At 36.1% G+C, this 16,564-nt stretch overlaps 1 protein-coding gene across 2 annotated transcripts; it reads left to right on the top strand.

Annotated features, from left to right (window-relative positions):
- Positions 1-3,086: 3,086 nt before the first annotated feature.
- EXOSC9 (exosome component 9) lies at positions 3,087-16,268 on the top strand. 2 transcript variants are annotated; one of them, XM_076010642.1, is made up of 12 exons: positions 3,087-3,283; positions 3,617-3,711; positions 4,201-4,320; positions 4,437-4,539; positions 5,748-5,885; positions 7,657-7,739; positions 9,885-10,017; positions 11,120-11,208; positions 11,845-11,991; positions 12,394-12,578; positions 15,763-15,841; positions 16,099-16,268. In XM_076010642.1, exons 1-12 carry the CDS (start codon positions 3,218-3,220, stop codon positions 16,160-16,162), a joined length of 1,302 nt encoding a protein of 433 aa, XP_075866757.1. In that variant the 5' UTR covers positions 3,087-3,217; the 3' UTR covers positions 16,163-16,268. The 2 variants fall into 2 exon arrangements, with proteins under 2 accessions (XP_075866757.1, XP_012639662.1); XM_012784208.2 differs by having other exon boundaries at positions 3,088-3,283; positions 16,121-16,268.
- Positions 16,269-16,564: the final 296 nt, after the last annotated feature.

Below are 16,564 nucleotides of genomic sequence, written 5' to 3'. Positions count from 1 at the left end.
TTACTTTTTCTGATAAGAGCTATTCATATGCCTTGCAGAAGATTTGAGAAAATCATAAAGAAAAAAACCAAAATTTAAAAAAATTTTCCCAGAATTCTATAACCCAGAGATAACCATTCTTAACATTTCATATTCTTTTCTTCCAGGGTAGTTTTTGGGTCACCAATTTCTATAATGAGAAATTATATGGCAGATATATTATATGGTAAATAAAATGGTAAGCTTTCATTTGTTTATTCATTCATCCATCCACTAATTCTTTCACCAGATGTGTTGTAATAGGCCATTCATCCATTTATTCACAAGGTACGCTACCAGTCTCTGTGGGTGCTACAAGGTTAATAAAACATGGATCTTTGTACTCCAGTAGAAGTGTATTAGAATTCCTTTGGACACACTTAACAAAAGACCAACTGAAATGCACTGGCTCACCTAACTGGGAAGTCCAAGAAGTAGTGTAAACTCTATTTCTACATAAAGATTCCACTTCTCTCTCTTATTTCTCATTTCTCGGGCCACTCTGTAACTTCATCTTCAAACAGGGTCTCCCCATGTGGTGGCAAAAATGGCCTCTGCTATTCCAGGCTTGGCATGGTCTTTAGAGTTTATAATCTCAGAGAAAGAAAAGACTGTCTGACACTCTCCCAGAGTTCACATGTCAAGACTGATGGAGAAGCAATTCTTGACCCTGCCTGGGTAAACGGTCAATGGGGAGACTAGGCTGGGGTTCCATAATTAGCAAGGTCTGGACACATCTGCTATTAACATTAACAGCAGAATCACAGGAGGTCAGGACAGGGCATTTCTCCAAGAAATAGAAGGGTGCTGGTCAGACAAAATAACGAATGTTCTATAAAGACGATATATACTAAAACATTTTGTTGAGAACTAGGTTATTTTTAGACAGATCATCCAGGTTGATATGCTGACTCCAACTGATTCATCTTTAAAAAGCAGAATGTATAATGTTATCTGAACCTCTTCTCATGCTTCAAAACACTATTTTCCCCTGAAAGCACAAATTTTCCTTAGGTTTTCAAAAATTTCTTACTAAAAACAAGGTTGTGAAGTAAATATATTTTGTGAGAGATGTGAGTGGAGATGCGTCATAAACATTTGGATTAACTCCAATAAAGGCAAACGCAGGAGTGTTAAAATTACAATAATAGAATATTGAAAGTGGGAAGAACAGTGGAAATTCTATAAAAGTGGAAGGAAAGCACAGGCAAGGCAATCAAGCAACAATCTTGGAACAGCAATCTGTCATGCTGAATTTGGGCAGTTTCACGGCAAGCATTGCCAAGCCAAAAAAGGAAGGAAACTAAGATTTGAATAACTATCTTGTCTAAGACATTTCATTAGATGCTTTCATTCAGACTACTTAACACAGAGTAATTATTATTTCTGATCTAAAGATACAGAACCTAAAATTCAGAAAAATTATTTCACTTACTCAAAGTTCATTTGACCTGAAGTTTATCTAAACCATAGTCCATTCTCTTTCAACTGCCAGGCTGCCTCTCAGGAAAGAATAGACTATTTCAATAAAGGCCTATTTCATCTCTGAAAGGAAAGAGAAATTACTAAATGCCCACCGAAAGAACCCTAGAATTTAAACGACAACTTAACAGCCAGGAGTTCTGGTATGAAACCATACTATAAAATGAATTTATGTTGTTAAAGAGCTTAAATGGCCTGTACCTTGTAATCTCCTTGTTTTGAAAATTAGTAATTTCTGTCAACTTTGCTCCTTCTTCACAACTTCTGTCCCCAGACCATGTCCAGCTCATCCCATTTCAGTCTTTGCATGTTACTCATTCTGCTTGAAACACTTTCTTTCTCCTCCAGATGATATCAAGGTTGCTCTTTTCACTAAAGATTTACTTAAATGTCATCTCTACAGTCACCTCTTTCTGAAACTAGCCCAGTAAGATAGCATCCTCATTTTCAGATAGCACTTATCGATGTGTGAAATTGTTCTGTTTATTTGTTTAGGTTTTTCTTGTTTATCTCTTCCAAAGAGAATACAAATTCCTTGAGAGAAAGGATCTTGTTTCTCCAGCATTTAAATTATTCTTGGACACAGTAGACCCTCTTTAAATTTATTGAGTACATGTATTGCAAGTGGTACAAACTGAGACTAAAATGTATCTCTAGTAGGAAAAAAAAAGTGAGAAGAGACAAAAGAAGCCTCATGGTGCCTGTGTAGGAGTACAGTGCCTACCACCTCTAAAGCAAAAGGAAAAAAAAAAATAATAATATGCAAACACTTAAAAAGTGCTTATTCCCTGCCAGGCACCATTCTAAGCATTTTACATGTATTAGCTCGTTTTTTTATTCCTCATAATAAATAGGTTTACCACCCCCTTTTTTGCAGGTTAGTAAAGTGAATCACATAAGCTAATTAACTTGCGCAGGTCAAAGAAGTAGTTAAGGACAGAGTCAGAATTTGAACCGGGGAAGTTTAGACGTGTCCCCCGGCCCCCAATTTAATACTGCCTCTCCAAAAAAGCTGAGTGGTCGGCAGTATGACCCCACTAAGATTTCTCTATGCCTGTAAAAATAACTGGAGAGACTGTAAGAAATAAACAGTAAATTTAGTTTCAGTCCACAGTAGTAATAACACCATTTGTTACTTCTCAGATCCCACAAGATTTCACCTTTGGCCCCTAATAACATCCCATTTCACTGTCTCGGACCTCTTCCCTGCCCGCCCCGGCCCCCAAACCCAGGCCTCTTTATCTCAGGGTTTCTCCATTGAATCTGCCCCAAACCCTGCTTCCGCGGCTCTCTAGCGGCCAATGTCAACTTCCGCATCTGTAAAACAGCAATAGTACCCGTCTAGCCTCAACCCCGCTAGGACTGAAGAAAGCGTGAAGTGTGAGAGCGGCTTATTGATATTAATTTCTATCATTCTGATAGTGTTTGTGTCCCTTTCTCTCCACACAGTATAATAAAAGAAACAGAAAGGACTTCACGTTCAGAAACACGCCTCTCCACGCAGCTATCGCTCAGCCCACTCGACCTCGACCGGCCCCAAGCTGGCTTTGAGTCTGCGCAGTAGCGACTGCCCGACTCTTTGCCTCCGCACCGTCAGCCGCTGCGCCCTGATGACGTAAATCTCCTGCGCTGCGGAGTTAGCGGGGTGCGCGTGAGGAGGCACAGGTTCCCCTTCCCCCACAGATTCTTGTGATCGTGGGGCTCGCTACCCAACACTATGAAGGAAACGCCACTCTCAAACTGCGAGCGGCGATTCCTGCTCCGTGCCATCGAAGAAAAGAAGGTAAACGGTCCCCGCGCTAGTGCGCGCTGCGTGGGTGCTCGGGTCGCTCGGTGTGGACTCAGACCTATCCCGCGCGGGCCCGGGAAGTCCCAGAGGGAACTGCCTGTACGTCTCTACATTCCCCCAACCACTCAGGCGTTATTTTTCTCCGACGGGTTCTTTTTAGGCTCGAGTCGCCCCAGGAGCTATCGGGGCCGTAGTTTCCACTTTCCTATTGGGGTGGGTTGGTTGGGATCCCACTCTCCTCCAACTGCTTAGCCCAAGCCCAGACACAAAGTAGTTGCTCCAGAAATACTTGTTGAAGGAGTAAATGAATGAATATTGTGCTTACAGCGGCTGGATGGCAGACAAACCTATGATTATAGGAACATCAAGATCTCATTTGGAACAGATTATGGATGCTGTATTGTGGAACTTGGGAAAACAAGGTAACAAGATTCAAATTAGATACAGATTTAAAAGGGAGAAGTTTGAAAATAACCTATTGATTTGGTTGTTTACAAAGCAGCTAAAAAGTCTGGATGGTACTTTAGCTGCCAAAAATAAGTATTTTTTTTATTCACAATGTTTTGGTTTTGTGGTCACACTTTAAATTTTTAATCATAAATGTATTTCATGATTTTACATGAGTATCGTGTAGATCTTTCTAACCTCTGTAAATCGTATAGAAAACCAGCAGTGATTACATTGAATTTGTTTGGAGCACTTCTCTTCACATTCTAATGTGAGGAACAGAGAGAGATCTTTAGCATCTTGTCATTAATAGATCCCACTTTCCTCTTCCTGAGTGTAATTTCTACCTTTCATATTTGCTGAGTATGTTATTACTGAGTAAGATTGCAACTTAATTGTTATCTATGACTTTAATTGGAAAGGAAATATGTTTAGTTAATCATTTTGTACCTTTATCTTTGCAGAGTTCTTGGACAGGTTTCCTGTGAACTTGTGTCTCCAAAACTGAATAGGGCCACAGAAGGTATTCTTTTTTTTAACCTTGAACTCTCTCAGATGGCTGCTCCAGCTTTTGAACCTGGCAGGTATTTAAATCTTTTTCTTAAGCTGCTTTAGCCATAGGAGAACCTAACAGCAGTGAGCTATTGTTTCAATGCCTGGTGTTATATTTCATGACATTAGCCCATTCCTATTTTCGTAGGCAGTCAGATCTCTTGGTGAAGTTGAATCGACTCTTGGAAAGATGTCTAAGAAATTCGAAGTGTATAGACACTGAATCTCTCTGTGTTGTTGCTGGTGAAAAGGTGGGGAATATGCCCAAAATTCTCAATCTTAGGTTGAATATTGTTGATTCATCAGTTCCTATATCTATGCTTTTGTTCTCAGCGCTTTAGTTAATTTAGTTTTGTACTGGTTCACTTCACTCCAGATGTTCCTGAGTGCTACACTTATAACTTTGTGCCATTTCTCTCTCTAAAAGGACAAAAACCATCATCTTAAAAGGCTGAAAATAGCAATGTGGATTTACTATGGCTTTTACATACAGTTTCTCATTTATTTTCTCATGTTATTTAAATGACTTGATAGAAGCAGATAGTTTTCCTTTTTTATAGATGAAAAACTGAAGAGTAGATTAAATTCTTCTTTTGGATAGGCTTATTGATTTAAATGGACCACACAATGAGTCAGTAGTAGGGCTGGCTTTGGAAATCTTAGTCCCTCTAATATGAGAATATTAGAACTTTATTCTTGATTAGGATATTTTGACCAGCTTTTTGACCCCAGAGAAGTCCCGTAGCTTTCCACATTCTGTACCCGAATATAATACTTTCTATTTGTATTACTACAAGGTTATCAAAAATATTATCATATGAAATCTAAGAGGTATCTGGGAGTGGTGTCACATGCCTATAATCCTAGCACTTTGGGAAGCTGAGGTGGGAGAATCACTTGAGGCCAGGAGTTTGAGACCAGCCTGAGCAACCTAGTGAGACCTTGTCTCTACCAAAAAAAAAAATTAACCAGGCATGATGGCACCTGTAGTCTCAGCTACTTAGGAGGCTGAGGTGGGAGAATTGCTTGAACCTAGGAATTCGCTATGTAATAGCTTAAGTGAGCTATGATGATGCCACTGCACTATATAGCCTGGGCAACAGAGCAAGACCCTGTCTCAAAAAAATAATAAGTAAAATAAAATAAGAGGTTGAGGTTTTTAAATTAACAATAAAAATATAATTAGATATGGTGTTAGGAAAATCTTAGCATTAAATGTTAGAGTGGTTCTATTTATTAGAGTATATCTTTTACCGTTGTCAAATGACTCACATACAAAGATGAACTGTTGGTATTTCAGCTGTTTGTTTGGCTTAAAATTTTTCTAAATATAATTTTTATTGATTAGAAGAAGTAACTTTTCACAGCAAGAAAAAATTTGTATAGTGTTACTTTTCCTGATAGATAGCCATTGGTTATGATCAGTTAGGATTTATTTTTATTTTAAATTCACTTCCAGGTTTGGCAAATACGTGTGGACCTACATTTATTAAATCATGATGGAAATATTATTGATGCTGCCAGCATTGCTGCAATCGTGGCCTTAAGTCACTTCCGAAGACCTGATGTTTCTGTCCAAGGAGATGAAGTAACACTGGTAAGTCTCATGATGGGAGCTGGCATCCTTTCTGTGAATGAATGAGTATCCTAAATGTGCAGACAACTTGTTACTAGTGAAGTTATGTTGTAGATGGTAATTAGGTAAATTCTAAAATTTGTTCATAAGGCAAAATGTACATATAGTCAAAATTGCCCTAGAAATCTGTTAAATTTCCTGTATTCTTATGTCTGTCCGTAAGAATACACCTTAATCTGGTTTTCTAGAATAAAACTAGATGACTACTTCTTTGGATTGAGCATTATATGAAGCAGTTGCTTGTGTTTAGGGGCCAAATGTGTTAAAAAATACTTGATTTTCAGGACAGTGAGATGCTTACCCTGCAAGGAGCATCCAGTAAAACTGAAAAGTACTGAAGAATCAGTAGATTCACATCTCTTTCCAGGACTTTTGTTCACTAAGCAAATTAGATGACAGAAGTCTATCAGAAATACCTGGAGGGCTTGTTAAAACATACTGCTAGGTTCTACTCCTATAGTAGGATAGGGGTAGGACCAAAGAATTTATACTTCTAACTTTGAGTTCCCAGATGATACTGATGTTGCTGGTCCCAGGAGCACATTTGGATACCATTGACCTACATTGTTTTTCTCTTTTGTGCTGAGTATGTCAGTTTTGATTTATGTAAATTACCTGCTAGAATAAGTGCACTGTAGTAAAAGTTTGACTCCTAAAGTTGCAAAAGAAAACATGGATGCCCAAATTTTCTAAGCAATGATTCATAATGCTACTTTTAGACATTAGACTGGAGCAGACCCTTAACAAAAGTTTATTAACAGTAAAGATTATATTCTTTTAGAGGAAGGTGTTTATATAAGGAAGTAAAAAATAGAGAGCAATTAATAGACTTGAAAAGTAATTTAAAAATACTTTATTGCTGGTGGAAATGTAAAATGGCATAGTCATGTTAAAGTTTGGCAGTTTCTTAAAAAGTAAAGTGTAAACATTCTGTATTCAGAAACATAACAATAGAAAAAGAAAATACTTTTTACATGTACATCTTTAAGCATATTTTACCTTGTAATATTAAAATAAATTACAATGTCTTAAAACCAGGAAAAAAATTTTTTTCCAGCGATTCCATGCATGCCCAAGAATCTACAGGAGGAATGAGAGTGTATACAAATGTTCATAATAGCATTAATTGTAATAGCCAAAAACTGGAAACAATCAAATGTTCATCAATTGGTGAATAAACGAAATGTGATATATACATATAATGGAATACTATTCAGCAATAAAGATATAACTGTGAACTACTGATAGATGCTACAAGGGGGATGAAACATGCTAAGTTGAAAGACACCAGGCACAAAGATGACAAATTGTTTGGTATGTTTGTATGGCATGATCAGAAAGGCCAGATTTAGAGAGAGAGAAAGCAGATAGATCAGTGGTTCCTTGGGGCTGGGGTGGGAGTGAGACTTGACTACAAACAGGCTTGAGAAAATTCTGGGGGGTAATGGAAATATTAAGTGGATTGTGGTGGTGGATCCATAACTATACATTTACTAAAAATGTAATCATGTGCTTTCAATGAGTGGGTTTTATGAGGTATGAATTATACTTTAAAGCTTTTTGAAGGTGGTGTACAGTGTTGAGGAACATGAGTGGTAAAGTTTTTGTAAAAGGTTATTTACTGAAAATTAAAGGAATTTCATTGTTTATTTTGGTATTTGGTGTTCAAGGTGATTTTTTGCAGGTTCATAACTTAGTGACTATAATTATTGAACCTTTTCTTTGGAAACAGTATACACCTGAAGAGCGTGATCCTGTACCATTAAGCATCCACCACATGCCTATTTGTGTCAGTTTTGCTTTTTTCCAGCAAGGGTAAGTCTTGCCTTGTCCTGGGCCAAAATCATAAATGCAGCTAGGAATCTTATTACTCTACTCAAATGTGTCCTGGATAAATGAACAAACACCTCTTCAATATTAAAGCACCTACTAGTTCTTTCTTTGTAAGGGCATTAGCTGGCAAATAAATAGCTTTCTCAGTAGAAGTGGCAAAACATTTATACTATAATGAAGATACTTCCCAACATTTTTCTTTTCATAGCATACTTAGAAGTATATGAATTTACTGTGGCATGGTAGTATCTTATCTTTCCTAAGGATGTACAGATGTTGAGAGTATTATATGCTAGCCTCTAATTTGGGAAAATGAAGGTAAGAATTACTGTGATTAATGGAAGATAGGGGGCTTTGGAGCATATTAGATGGAGTAGTTCTAGGAGCAGGTTACAAGGCGGGAATGGTTTACAAACTGGGAGGAAAAATCTGTTATAGTGTCCTTCAGCTATCCAGCAATTTCTTCACAGCTCACTGCTAAATCCTCCAATGACAGAAAACCTGGAGTCTTTCTAATCATGCTTTCAAATGAAAGCTTGAGCCTTACATTTCTTTAGAAACAAGAGGAGATATAAATATTTTAACAATGTTAAGCATAATGACCAAAGAAAAGCTTTCTTTTTTTTTTTGAGACAGAGTCTCACTTTGTTGCTCAGGCTAGACTGAGTGCCGTGGCGTCAGCCTAGCTCACAGCAACCTCAAACTCCTGGGCCCAAGCAATCCTCCTGCCTCCTGAGTAGCTGGGACTATAGGCATGCGCCACCATGCTTGGCTTATTTTTTCTATATATATTAGTTGGCCAATTAATTTCTATTTATAGTAGAGACGGGGTCTCGCTTTTGCTCAGGCTGGTTTTGAACTCCTGACCTCAAGCAATCCGCCCGCCTCTGCCTCCCAGAGTACTAGGATTACAGGCGTGAGCCACCACACCCAGCCCAAAGAAAAGCTTTCAACTTTTAGTCATTGTAGTGTAGAGTTTCATTAGAGGGAAATGGACCACTATTGTCCAAAAGAAATCAGATGGGAGCCATATTTGTAATTTTTAATTTTCTATTAGTCATATAAAAAAAGTAAAAAGAAACAGGCAAAATTAATTTTATATATTTTATTTAAGATGGAGTATATGCAAAATATTTAAATATATAATTGGTATCTTAAGAATTCCAAAATATTTAAATATATAATTGGTATCTTAAGAATTCCTCATGATGGCCGGGCGTGGTGGCTCACGCCTGTAATCCTAGCACTCTAGGAGGCCGAGGCGGGTGGATTGCTTGAGGTCAGGAGTTCGAAACTAGCCTGAGCAAGAGCGAGACCCCGTCTCTACTATAAATAGAAAGAAATTAATTGGCCAATTAATATATATAGAAAAAATTAGCCGGGCATGGTGGCGCATGCCTGTAGTCCCAGCTACTTGGGAGGCTGAGGCAGAAGGATCGCTTGAGCCCAGGAGTCTGAGGTTGCTGTGAGCTAGGCTGACGCCACGGCACTCACTCTAGACTCTGTCTCAAAAAAAAAAAAAAAGAATTCCTCATGAAACATTCTGCATTCTTATATTTCCACTAAGTCTTTGAAATCCAGTATTTTATATATTCAGTTTGGACTGGCCACATTTCAAGGGCTCAGTAACCACAGGTGATTGTTGGCTAATGGATCAGCTGGTGCAAAAATAGACAGGGTTTTTTGTGTATTTTTACAACAAATGTTGTCTGGTAAGAGATGGTATTTTTTTTAATGAGCCATTAGCAGAACCTAGAAGAACTTCAGAGACATACTTTAGGGCAACTTTATAATTAACCAAATTAATATTATCTAAGTTTTTATTAATGAGCCAGAAGTCATTTAACCAAAGAGAGAGCATTAGGTTTATGTTATATATTATTTAAATAAAACCAATCTGAATTTAATATGATTTCACTGTAATAGCTAGCGGTATCCACTTAGCATTCATTCGTGTTCATAAACACAATTTTCATTTCTTTCCTCATTTAAGTGACTCAAATCCACAGGCTCAGACCTTTACTCTGTTGATTTTACTGATGCCATCTTTTTAAAAAAATTCATTACCCTAAAAGTGATAAGCATTCAGCCTCAGATTTGTTCAGGTCCATTTAACATTCATTTCAGAACATATTTATTGGTGGATCCCAATGAACGAGAAGAACGTGTAATGGATGGCTTGCTGGTGATTGCCATGAACAAACATCGAGAGATTTGTACCATCCAATCCAGTGGTGGGATAATGCTACTGAAAGATCAAGTTAGTGCTTTGATTAATGTCTCATTGAGAATAGGTTGCTTCTCTTTAGAAGCTGCTGCTTGTGTTTTAAGCCAATCCAATGAGTATACTTTCAGTGGTTGATTCTAGGCTGTGCTACAATCTGGTTTCAGTACTATAGCCATATTCATTCTGTTGACTGGTGGCTGTGAGATACCCTCCTTCCTCTTTTGCTGTTGCCTTGTCTGGCCCTCCAGAGTCTGATCCTTCCAACTAGAGGAACACTTTTTTCTTCTAGTGAAGAAAAAAAGATTTATATCCCTATTTAAAAAAAATCAAAAAGTAGAAATTAGGCAAAAAGATAGTTTTACTTTTAGAATTTGGATAAAATAAGCAATGGTTCTCAAACCCAGCTACATATCAGATTACATGGGAGCTTTTAAAAAATAGATTGCCATAGATTGCCATATAGCAGATAGTGTAGGTGGTTAAGAGCATAGAGAGCTGCTTCAGTTTGAATTCTAGCTTGCTTTATACTAGATGACCTTGGGCAAATTATTTCATATCTTTGGTCCCAGCTTCCTCCCACCCCCACATTTTTTTAATTGATCTCATCCCTTGGTGATGAACCCAGTTTTTTTATTGGTAAAATAGGGAATGATGTTATTACTGCTACCTATCTTGTTGTTAGAAGGATATAAGGATAGATAAATATAAGTGTAGTGTCTAGCATATATTAAGTGTGCAGTAAATGTTAGTTTCTGTTGGTTTCTGTTAACATCATTGTCTTTATTACCAGCATCATAATTATTACCCAGATCCCTATTTCTGTGGATTATCACAAAGAAAGGAAGTTAGTACATTCCTGAGCATATATATGTATTTCTGTGGCCTCTTGTATGGTGTTTTTTATGCTGTCTTGTAAGAAAGTTTTTGGATCTGTTCCCTTGATGCAATAGTTCTTTAAATATTTTAAAACAACTCAAAACTTGCTTTCATTTGTGTTTATATTGTATTATTTTCACATTTGGGGAAAAGAGCCAGGCTTAAATTATAAATGTAGAAAAATTAATTTCATAGTTTTAGTTTCCTTAGAGAAGACCGTTTGTTTTCTTTAAATAACAGAATTCACCTTTATAAATAGGTTTTGAGATGCAGTAAAATAGCTGGTGTGAAAGTAGCAGAAATTACAGAGCTAATACAGAAAGCTTTGGAGAATGACCAGAAAGTTAGGTAAGTTTAATTTTTTAGAACTAAATGCCCTCTTTATATATTTTTTCTGTTAAGGATTGTTCTTGTACAATGGCAATCATATAATTTTCACACATGATCTTTCCTTATTTGTTAATTTCAGCTGAATATACTACTTAATATGTTTTTTAAAAGTTGATTGGATTCAGTTTATTATATTTTATCCAATTTAAATATAACTTGTATTGCAAAGCTACATAAGATTTTTCTTTAAAAGTTAACATTTTAGGAAAAACCAATTAATGGGAAGAACACAAATGAGTTGATTCCTATGTCTGCTTACTGTGTTATCTTAAGATATATAACTCAGCACTTCAGTGTTCTCTTCTATAACATGGGATATTAATGCTTACCTGGTAGGGCTGATTTGAGAATTAGAAAATAGCATACTTTAAGTACTTAGTAGAGGCCTGACACATGGTTCAATAAATGATAATTATAGTAACTTTTTATTTTTTCTCTTGAAGGCATAATTGGTGAGGTTAATTTAGTCAAATAAACTGTTCTAATAGTTCTCATCCACCAAAAATAAAATAATATTTTTTCCTTCCTATCTTCTCTCTAATCTGTCATCTTCCTCCCCTACTCCCCTCCCTCCCAAAAAAATCCTGCATACAGGAAAGAAGGTGGAAAGTTTGGCTTTGCAGAGTCTATAGCAAATCAAAGGATCACAGCATTTAAAATGGAAAAGGCCCCTATTGATACCTCAGATGTAGAGGAAAAAGCAGAAGAAATCATTGCTGAAGCTGAACCTCCTTCAGAAGTGTATCTTTATTGGGTGGTATTGACAGTAGCAACGTTTTTCCTTTGAAAAGTTATTCTATAATATTGATGTCATGGTCAAATACTTTATATACTATTGTACATTGTTCTCCAAATTATTCATTCATTCACTAAATTTAGTACTGTAACTAAAAGGTTGAAAGCCTGTCTCTTGATATTTCTTACCATTAATTGCATCCATAAAATCTTGCCTGGGTCATAAATTCAATTTTTCTTTCTTCTTCATTGTTCAGCCATCCATAATATAGCTATATTAAATTTTTTTCTAAGAATTTGAGGCACACTTGAATCACTCTTACAAGAAGAAAAATTTAATTCTCATTCTTTTTCAACAGTCCATCAAATAGCAGCATTTTTGTTACTCAGTTTCCTTAATTTGTTAAGTGTATCTAAACCTGTGTTATGGACGACTGGAACTGCCCAAATTGGAGAGGGGATAGAAAACTTCTGGGGAGATCTTGAAGACTCTGGGAAGGAAGATGAGGATGAAGGTGGCAGTGATGAAGCTATCATTCTTGATAGTATAAAAATGGACACTGGAGTAGAAGTTCCCAATATTGGAAGCCAAGGTAGGTGATACTTTATGCCTTTTATGTGATGTAGGTGTCTATATACGGGATACATAGCTACCTATATTATATATAGATTATATATTATAGATAGCTATATATATTAATATGTATATATTAATATATGTATATATTAATATGAACTATAGATATATAGCTACCTATATATAGAGGAAATATATATATATATATATATATATATACAGGAATATATGTATCCTTTTTTTAGAGAGGCTGAATATATTGTGATTTAAATTTCAACTAATTATTGAGGCTAACTGCAATATTACCACCAATTCTTTTCTAAAAGAATATGCTTATCTTTGTGGAGTAGTAGTATACTTCAGCATGTAAATAATAGCAACATTTTTGATCAAAAAAATTTTTCTGTTTTTCTTCTGTATATATGTGGCCAGTTTTAAGGGGATGAGTTTCTTGAAGATCTCATTTCTCCATGCTGTCTTTTTTTGTATCATTATCATTTCTAGACTGATATAAAAAGCCCATATCATAACGTAGAATACTACTGTCTAAATAAAACTTTTTGCAATGATAGAAACATTCTGTGTCTACACTGCCTGATATAGCAGCCACTTGTTACATGTAGCAATTGAAAACGTAAAATGTGGTTTGTGTGACTGAGGAACTGAATTTTAAATTTTATTTAACTTTAGTTAACATAAAATTAAATAGCCACATGCGGCTATGGCTACCCTATTAGATAGGATGGTATTAGGACATAAATTTCTAGAAGTGACTGGAATACCAGTTGTCCTAGATGCTCCTTGCATTCTGAAAGCAGTAGAAATAAAGACATTGTTGATTTTGCCAATGGACATTTTTACTTTTCAAAAAACCAAATTCTTGGCTGGGAGCTGTGGCTCATGCCTGTAATCCTAGCAGTCTGGGAGGCCGAGGTGAGAGGATCGCTCAAGGTCAGGAAGTTCAAAACCAGCCTGAGCAAGAGCGAGACCCTGTCTCTACTAAAAATAGAAATTAATTGGCCAACTAAAAATATATAGAAAAAATTAGCTGGGCATGGTGGTGCATGCCAGTAGTCCCAGCTATTCGTGAGGGTGAGGCAGAAGGATTGCTTGAGCCCAGGAGTTTGAGGTTGCTGTGAGCTAGGCTGACGCCAGGGCACTTGCTCTAGCCCGGAGAACAGGGTGAGACTCTGTCTCAAAAAAAAAAAAAAAACAAATTCTTGCCTGGTCCATATAATAAAATAACGAATTTTTTTTTTTAATGTAAGAAAAACAAATCATACAAGGATCTAGAAACTAGACTGGCAGGGAACTAGAGGATGCACTCATTAAATCTGGTTAAGGAAACAGTGAAGGTGGTACTGTTTAGGAGTGAATGCACATATCACCTGCCTTCAAGGAAGAAACTCTTGCTTATTATGAACACTACTGAGAGCCTGTTGGGTTTTTTGATGTTGTTTGCTTTTATAATTACTCAGCTAAATAGATAAGGGGGGAAAATCCCCATTGACTGGGACCTTTATTCAGTTTTCCAAGGAGTGATTACTTACTTCTATGTGGTATTATTCTTCCATTATTTGTTCCATGTATTTATTCACTATATATGCAATAATGTATGCACATAATAGTATGTGCTGCGATGTAAGCTGCTTAAAAACAGGGACTTATCTTTAGTTTTCCCAAGGCAGTAGATGTAGATCAGCCACTTTCTTTTTAAATGCTGCATAACTTCTATAGCATTGATTGAATGTAACTAGTTTGTTTAACCATTCCCTTATTGTTGAATATGTAACTTGTTTTTTTCACTGTTAAAATGCTAATGTGCAGAGGATGTGGTGGAGGGGATAAGGTAGAAGAGACGCTGAGAGCTGAGTGGCACAGGTGCCCTCAGAAGGGGCCAGAGATACTCAAGCTCTCCTGGGGGGAGGGGCTGCTCACCACCTTCTTAAGAGTCAGGGCCAAAGCCACTGATTCATATTTGACAGCAACACTGCACTGCTCAACCACCAGCCAGAGGGGTATTTTTTTTATTCCCTGTTGCATTATAATTACTGCTTATTAAGGAAAATTTGGGAATTTTACAAAGAATCACCCAACTGCTACCACTGTTAATCTTTTGGTGTTAAATGTTCCTCTAGACATTTCTGTGCATAGATTTTTGGTGTGTTTACACAGTTGTTATTCTGTATATACAATTTTATGTCCCTTTTGTACTTAACATATAAACATTTTTTTCATGTTAAAAAAAAATGCTAATGTGCATATACCGCTTTATATATTTGTTTAGTATTCTAAGAACTGGTTAATAGCTAGACATTCTATTGCTGGTTTAAAGAGCACAATTTTCAACTAAATAATGAAGGTGGACATAAGATGGAGCAGGTAAAGCCTTTCTAAAGCATGTGAACAAAGGGAGAAAACAATTGAAAACCAAAAACAGAGAATTGACATATAACCAACTGGGAAAAGTGTTAATTCACTTTATGTATCATTAGTGACAGGAGAAAAATGGGCAAAAGATAAAAAAAGCAGTTCTCAAAGAAAATCAAGTGGCAATATTTTTCATGTCAACCCTGGTAGTAATAAAAAGTAAATTCAAAGAAAAATTAAATGGCATTTTGGACTCTTACTCAGCAATATTAAAAACACCAACATTGGTAAGGTTATATGGGAAACTATTTCTAGAGAGATGTGGTAAAAGTATCTTACAATGTATGTGCCTTTTGACTCAACAATTCTGTTTCTAAGAATTTTTTCCCAGTGTTTTTAATTGGGAGAAAGTAAAAAAACCAAATTCTAAGGTAAACTGTGGTGCGTTCTTACCAAGTAGCACAAAATTGGCATATTGACTTCAAATCATTTCCAAATTGGTTCTACAAAAGATGCCACATGGACTTTCCCCCTAACTTTTAGGTATGACGTATATCAAGTGGTTATACAGTTAAAGAATCTTTATGAAATAAAAGTTAAAGAAACATTGAATTTTTACAGAAGAGTTTTTTAGAGTTGGTAAGAAAGGAAACTGTTTCAGAGAGAAAGGTAGGGAAAGAACAAGTATATTTATAAGCCTCCACACAAACAGTAGCTTGGGCTATCTATGTTAGCATGGAAATGGGAGTTTTAGAATCTCTGACATAAACTCATGTGGATTTGTTTCCCAAGAGATTGCTTATATTTAACATGTTTGTTTTTTTTTTAAGATGCCCCTATAGTACTCTCAGATAGTGAAGAAGAAGAAATGATCATTTTAGAACCAGACAAGAATCCGAAGAAAATAAGGTAACAAATTTCTGGTTATTTCAAATATATACATAAACTTTTGGAGGCTTGCTCTCAGGCTTTCTTTTTATTTACTACTATAAACAAAAAGATGCCCCCTTTTTCATTAGATATCCAGCTGTTCTTTCAATGATTTATAAAAATAAGACCTAGTTCGTATAAACTCTTTGGATACCTTTCAGAGTTACTGTATTTTACTTTCAGAGTAGGAGAAAGTAAGGCCTATTTCAGTGATATAAATTTTAACATACTGTTAGTAAACTGTTACTTTATTCACAGAACACAGACCATCAGTGCAAAGCAAGAAAAAGCACCAAGTAAAAAGCCAGTGAAAAAGAGAAAAAAAAAGAGAGCTGCTAATTAAAGCTAACATAGTTGTATATTTGTATATATAACTATTAAAAGGATATTTATTCAGTGCTGACAACCCTGGGTATGTTTTATTCATAAATCCATTATAAAATCTTAGTGGCCTTTTAAAAATAGGGTGTTTTTGTTTTTACATTATGCTTTAAAATAAACCTTCTGGAGAACTTCCTTGTCTGTTAATTTGCACAAAAGGGTACATCCATAACCTGTTGAGTTTTTGTCCTCTCAAAACCTGAGCAGGTTTTAAACAACTCTGACCTGGTAAAGTGTAAAAGTTGATGAGAAATGAATGAAAAAACAAGCATTTTTGTAAGCTGCTGCAGTGTGTACAAAGAGCTGAGAGAGTCTCAGAAT

Source organism: Microcebus murinus, chromosome 15 (genome assembly GCF_040939455.1).
Source record: "Microcebus murinus isolate Inina chromosome 15, M.murinus_Inina_mat1.0, whole genome shotgun sequence".
NCBI classification, from domain to species: domain Eukaryota; kingdom Metazoa; phylum Chordata; class Mammalia; order Primates; family Cheirogaleidae; genus Microcebus; species Microcebus murinus.
This window is presented reverse-complemented; position numbering and strand designations above follow the sequence as displayed.

Excerpts from the sequence above, each read along its gene's own strand:
- EXOSC9 (XM_012784208.2), top strand. The coding sequence starts at position 3,218 with ATGAAGGAAACGCCACTCTCAAACTGCGAGCGGCGATTCCTGCTCCGT. Across the intron at positions 3,712-4,200 it reads GTGGAACTTGGGAAAACAAG|AGTTCTTGGACAGGTTTCCT; the intron begins GTAACAAGATTC and ends TTATCTTTGCAG. Across the intron at positions 15,842-16,120 it reads AAGAATCCGAAGAAAATAAG|AACACAGACCATCAGTGCAA; the intron begins GTAACAAATTTC and ends CTTTATTCACAG.